The sequence below is a fragment of the Austrofundulus limnaeus genome, unplaced genomic scaffold, assembly GCF_001266775.1.
Source record: "Austrofundulus limnaeus strain Quisiro unplaced genomic scaffold, Austrofundulus_limnaeus-1.0 Scaffold126, whole genome shotgun sequence".
In the NCBI taxonomy this organism is placed as follows: domain Eukaryota; kingdom Metazoa; phylum Chordata; class Actinopteri; order Cyprinodontiformes; family Rivulidae; genus Austrofundulus; species Austrofundulus limnaeus.
Genome location: NW_013952528.1, coordinates 729425 through 736382, shown reverse-complemented (window position 1 = coordinate 736382; position 6958 = coordinate 729425). Strand labels below are relative to the sequence as shown.

At 38.2% G+C, this 6958-nt stretch overlaps 1 protein-coding gene across 1 annotated transcript; it reads left to right on the top strand.

The window, feature by feature from the left end:
- Nucleotides 1–5531: 5531 nt before the first annotated feature.
- LOC106522286 (uncharacterized) lies at nucleotides 5532–5673 on the top strand (the record flags this gene model as incomplete). The annotated part of the gene is given in 1 exon segment (XM_014015251.1): nucleotides 5532–5673. A coding segment is annotated over 1 exon segment (98 nt), but the record flags the coding sequence as incomplete, so codon positions are not given.
- Nucleotides 5674–6958: the final 1285 nt, after the last annotated feature.

Below are 6958 nucleotides of genomic sequence, written 5' to 3'. Positions count from 1 at the left end.
CTGAAAATGTTTTAGTTCTTGATCTTGAATCTGTTGATGAATTTCTTTGTGGTTAAGTTTTTACAAAGATTAAGCTAAAATTTTAGTATAATTGTAGCTTAGTGGCTGTGACTTKCAATGGAAGAGTGATTTAGTAAGTTAGAGTTTACATTAAATAAAAAAAATTGTCATATGCTGTCTACAAGATTTCATTTTTTACATTTAAAATCTGCATCATAAAAGTGCTTTTGTCAATATTAGCATCTAACTCAGTTTTTTTTTCCTTAGAGTCTGTGATTTGTTGCTATTTGTTTGCCTCCCCTGACGATTTTGAATGGGATGAACGCATATTTTAACAATGCAAGAAGCTGTGTTGTTTTGCAGGCATGCCTTATGATTAATGCGAGAGCTTTCTCCAAGCAGGCCGTCGGTAATGGTGCAAATCAAAAGGCTGATGGCCTGGAGTAACCTCTGTAAAATAAAAGAAGGATCTCTATTAAACGTAATTATGGAGCCAAAGCAGAGGTGGACAGTCTGTGCCATTTGCAGCTTTTATGAAACACCCTTATCAGATGCCATTAACTTTTCGGTGCTCTGCACAATAACGCGCGCACGGGGAGTTTTTTTATTTTATTTATTTTTTTATTTATTTTTTGCAAGAAGTTGTTGAGCTGTGCATTATCAGCCTGGGAATAATTGGTACACGGAAAAAATGCCCTTGTCTTACAGGGAATGTTAAAAACCACAAGATTTTGTTGCAGCCAACAGACTTTTTAAACCCTAAACGACATATTTTTTTGGCACTTTAGAGAGATGGCAGCTTCACTCAGCCTAAAACACGTCAAATTAGTCCTCTTCAGCTGGATCATATCCAGTGGAAAAAATGTCCAATATTAGGTTTAGACATTTTACTCTGGAGATGTCATGGTTCCATTTGGGCCATTTTCTTTGTCCTCCTGGGTCACTGTGGTTAAGTGCGATTGCATAAATGAAAAAAAATATGCAGAGCTCACAGCAACTGTATTTCACTACACTCAGTTCGCTGCTGGTTCTTTCTGACATTTCTATTTTGAACTCAGCCCAGATACAGAGTCCAGGCTGGGGGAGATGCTCCAAACTTTTAATGTACATCTGTAGTAAGAGAACAGCAGAGATTCATATTTTATATCATTAAAGGGGCAATATCATGTAAAATTAACTTTTTTGAGTTTTATATTGTGCTATAATGTTAYCATCTCATCAAAAACATGCCCAGAGTCTTGCTTTGACTCATTCATGCATGTTTGAGAAATCATGTAGTGTCCTGAGGCAGCCAGGCAGGGGAGCAAAAATGACCGGTTGGGACTAGAACCACCTTTTGGGATCATCTCGTCCTCTGGGCTGTGTCTCTGAACCAAGCTTCCTCAACACAGGGGAGAGAATGTAAACTCATGTATCAGTGTGTTATTTTTTTTTTTACTGCACAATGTGGGTATGTATGTGGGGAGGGTTACTGTCAACGTCTTATCTATATGTTTATATGTTAGTTAACTGCACATTGGAGACTGGTGAAATGTAATTTCAACCTCTGTAATAGGGTTACTATTACATAGATTTTGACAATAAAGGATACTTGGACTTGAACTAAATCTGATTAATGAACCAAAAGACAAACACCTGAGTAGAAAACAAATAGGAACAGGTGAGTGGGTGGGGCAGGAACAGAAGGGACTAGGACAAAATAAGCTGATGACACATGGGGAACAAAAAACTAATTATTTATCMGATAACAAATACCTAAAGACCACCAGAGGACTGAAACCTGGACCATCAACATACACAGATCCTAACCTACTGTAATATGACTACAAAAAGGGGTACTAGTTTTTATTTAAAGATTGTGGTGCCAGATTTTAAACTGTGATTAGGATCTTGAGTTGAACGATTTTTGCTGCAGTGTTTTAYGGCTCCAGTTTTCAGCTGCAGCTTCTTTGTTCTGGTTCAGCTGCTCTGCTTCTGTGTGCTAATTTAAAGTTCCCACAGAGAAACAAGAACAATCAATCCACTGCAAAGCAGGCAAAGTTAACTGCTGGTGCACATAATGATACATTTATCTACTAAAGCACTGACCGAAGACTGACTGGAAATAAAAGGTGGAGTAAAAACTAATGTCTAGAAACTGAAAAGTAGCAATTGACCGTTCACATCCCTTTTTTTACTTTTTATTTTTTTACTAAAAAAAGTTTAACAAATGTTGCCTAAACAAAACTGAACTTGTATCTCAACAGGTTCAAACCATCCCATATACTGGTGCTTCATTTTGTTAAAATAAATTTAGCCAAAGTATCTGAGTACTTAAAGGAAGCTCACTTCAGCTTCTATACTCTCAAGACTTATTTATTTTTAAATGCAATAAAGCCTTTTTAATTAATAAGACAAGAAAAGCAATGTTTTGTATTAAAACAAGGGAAAAAATGTTGTCCTTAAACCAGATAATAAGTTTAGATTAAGATTTTAAAAATAGATATAACTGAATGAAATGGCCAAAAATGAACTATTTTACTTTTTTACAYACAACTAATCAGTGGCACATAACAAAAATAATACAGTGATTCCAACAGTCCAGAAGAAAATTACTGCAAAGTGAACTCAAAGTAAGTAGACAAAGCTTTCCAAAATTCTTTGTACTCAGTTGCTTTTTCTTTCCAAACCCTTCTTGCATACCTTTCCAGCCTGTCTGCAGTTGCTTCATTTTGAGAGACCTCATTTGGATCATTTGAATGCATCAAGGTTGAAATAGGGGTCTGTTTACACTTCATGTTTTCACTATATGCCAAACTCTGCACTGCTCACATAGCAGAGCAGTGACAAAAAAGTGTAAGGGTGTGTAGCACATTTTAGCTAGTTTTATACTTGACAAATGTGATGCAATACTTCAGCGCCACCTTCCATTTTTGAGAATATGTGCTGACGTAAACTGTGACTTGATACAGCTGTTTGCTTTTTTAAAGTGGTTGTATACCTAAATATCACACAGACTACACTGGTAGCAGGGCAGGAAGAGGACCGGATGKAAACAAAGCATTTTAGAGAGGTTGACTCACTTAAAAATTAAAATGTTTCACCAATGGAGTAAGACGATTCTCGCTGTGTTTGSGTGGTTTTCTCACAGTTTAAAAACAAGAAGGTTGCTTTCAGACCCAGGCCTGCATTGCAAATTTAATCTGTGAGCTCAGTGGGATTTCCCTGGAGTAAATGTACTTTTACTCTTCATCAGAATAACCAGCTGGTGAGTAATAAGACAAGTTGCAAATGTAGACTATTTATTTAACTATATATAGGTTCTGTATTTGTTGTCTTTTAAGGGCTAATGGGAACTAAAATTTCCAACTTCCATTTAATATTTGCTCCTAAAAATCAAAACACCAACAAGAAGACAGATTTCTTATAAAAATAAKGCAGCTGACCAAGTAAAGCTTTTAAGCTGATGTAAACTTGTTCATGCAGCAACCTCACGTGTAAACATAAATAAACTTGATTCTTTCTGAATAGAAACATGTTCTCCAAACATATATTTTGGAGTCAATCAAAAAAAATATCTACTTTGCCTTTGTATCATGTTAAATATAAATGTACAGTAATCTGGAAACARTGCATTCATTTTTACTGTAGTCTGAGGCAGATGATACATCATCCTGAGGCTTCGTTTTTTAGGAATTTTTGCTGACATTTTGTCAGACAGCTGCAGCTCGTCACGGACCCTCGGCAGAGCAAAATGAGAAACGTCACAATAAATCCACTGCAGTCATTCTGCTCTCAGCAAAGTGGCAGGAATGATCCTGATAACCAGACTCAATTAATTACTTTCAGACCTAATTAAGGATGTTTTGTCATGGGTCCGATTGAGCTCTATGAACCGTTACACTGTTAGAATACCAATGATGCTCACATTGCATAAAATTTACATACATTTCAAATGCACTACTGTATATGTTAGGAAACAAAAGACAAAGTTGAAATATTGTTTTTCAATTTATCTTTGGAATAGGTGGTAAAGTGATCTTAAAGGGCCAATATTATGTGTTTCTCAGGCATACAGTTCAATTCTATACCAAAATCAAGTAACTACGTCACCTTCAGTTGTTATGAAAATGCTGTTCATATGTGTAAATGAAAAAAATAATTTGACTTCACATCGTAGCCGTTTCTAAATGCCTTGGAATTGGCCTCTGTCTCTTTAAAAATTTCCTACTGCTTCCGTCATGCCCATTTCTACACGTCATCACAACAGCTTCATGCTGTTTACAAACTGGAGTGTTATGGCCTATTTTGTTGTAACAATAAAAAAAACATGCAATATCAGTTTTGGAAAATGGCTACACCACTGAACCTTATCGTCGGACCCAGAAGAACTGGAGCAATTACAGAGACAACGTTTCAGCTTGGTAAGATTTCTCCCAGTCATCCTCATATACACACACGTCACTGTTAAGGAAATTTGGTGGCGGCTGTGGTAGAGTGGTTAGGGGAGTCGTCCTGCAACCGGAAGGTCGCCGGTTTTATCCCCGTCCAGTGGACTCAGTCGTTGTGTCCTTGGGCAAGACATTGTACCCACCTTTGCCTACTGACGGTGGTCAGAGGGTCTGGTGGCACCTGTATATGGCAGCCTCGCTTCTGTCAGTGTGCCCCAGGGCAGCTGTGGCTACAATGTAGTTTACCATCATCAGTGTGTGAATGTGTGTGTGCATAGGTGAACGTCTGTAGTGTGAAGTGCTTTGAGTGTTCTGGATGGATATAAAGGCACTATACAAGTACAGTCCATTTACCATTTATATTTTTTTATTACTAAAATATTGTGTAAGCCAGCTAAAGAACACAGATCATTATAAAGTTATGAATGATAGCTGTAGCTCACAGATAGTCCAAACAGCAATGATGCTAAAAACAATGTGTTTTTCAGTTAACCTGGGCAGACAACAGCAGTGTTTGTGTCTTTCTGAATGTTGAAATTGCATCATCTTTTAGTGATAATCATGTTATTAGTCCACAGTTAATCTCCATTTTGTTCAGAAATCTATTATCTGTAAAGTGGCTCACACAAATATTTAAGTACTTATTTTTTCATCGGAGGATTACTTCCAAAAAAGGAAACCAACCCATACCTTAAGAACCATGTCATCCCTGGCATCTGAAAATACATTTCCTCAAAGAAAATTTTCAATCCGTAAAGACCAGGGGCCTCATGTATAAATGGTGCATACGCACAAAAAAGTAGCGTGCACCAGGTTCTACGCCCACGTTGGGATTTATCAAAACAAACGTTGCGTGAAAATGTGTGGCAGCCACGCAAGTTTTTCAGCCTACAGTTTTAACCCACAAAGTCACGAATCTGACCTGAATCCACAGAAAGATGACTCTGTTCTGTTTTCTGGATGTAAGGTGCGTCTGAACATGGTGTTAGATTTTTTTTGTTTGATTTTTACTGTTTAAACTCGAACAATCATGAAACTGAACCCCGGGACTGAAAATCATTTCACYTCATATAAGAAAATAGAGCCGTCTAAAAATGATCAAAAATCGGGCCGGGGATGTGGAACTGCAGTGGTGTATAAAAATGTTTTTAGTTGTAAACAATGTTTTAAAGAACGTCAATTCACCAGCTTCRAACTAACCACCTTTGAGGTGGGTCGTTCTGACCCGGTTCTGTGTGCTGTCATCTACCGTCCAATAAAAATACAACAAGGATTTTATTAATGAATTTTCTGAATTCCTCTCAGAGACTGTGATGGACTATGATCATGGCCTTATTGTTGGTGATTTTAACATACATGTTTGTTGCCCAGATAAACCTCTGGTATCAGAATTCTCAGCTCTTATTGACTCTTTTAATTTGTTTCACTGTTTATCTGGACCTACACATGAAAAAGGGCACACGTTGGATCTCGTGCTGTCTTTTGGATTGCCTGTGTCTAACCTGGAAATTTTTGATTCTATAATTTCTGATCATATGCCTGTTATATTCCAGACTGTTTTTAAAAATGCTTCTCTTAAATCTCGCGCTCCTGCTCAGAGCTGTCGAATTATTAACCCCTCCACTGCCAGTCAGTTTTCTGAAGTGTTCTCCCAGCTCTGTCCACCTGCTGCTCCAACTGATGCTGAGGAGCTTAGTTCTTGGCTCCACTCCTCCTGTCAGACTGTACTGGATACTGTGGCTCCTTTAAAAACCAAACAGCCTAGAACTAAACCTGAACCGTGGTTTAACGAAAGGACTCGAGCTGTCAGACAAGAATGTCGCGGAGCGGAACGCAAGTGGAGAAAAGACAAGCTGCAGGTTTCCCTTCAGTTGTTTAGAGACTGCTGGCGTAATTACCAGGACACTGTAAAAATGTCCAAAAAGGAACACTTCTCTAAYGTAATTCTGTCTCACAGCCACAACCCCCGTGTTCTCTTCACTACTATTGACTCTTTTCTTAACTCTCCTCACACTGCTGGTTTAGAAGCATCTGCTCAGCTTTGTAATAATTTTATGCAGTTTTTTATTGATAAGGTTACCTCCATACGGGCCTCCATTTTACACCCAGACTCTGACCCCTCTGTGTGTAAGCCCTGTTCTGTGGTTTTTAATCAGTTTGAACCAGTGTCTTTGTCTCTGTTAGGGGATATGGTTGCCCAGATTAAGCCCTCTGGTTCTCCATGTGATGCCCTTCCACCACATTTTTTAAAAGAAGTTTTCCCTTGTTTTAGGCACTCGGTTCTTTCCCTTTTTAACTGTAGTTTGTTATCTGGTGTAGTTCCTGCTAATTTTAAACATGCTGTGGTGCACCCCCTGTTAAAGAAACCTGGTCTTGATCCCACTGTACTGGGGAACTATAGGCCCATCTCCAAGCTACCTCTACTGTCAAAGGCTTTGGAAAAAATTGTTTATGTGCAGCTAAAATCCTTCCTGGACGAACATAATATCATGGATGTGTTTCGGTCAGGTTTTAAAACTCTTCACAGC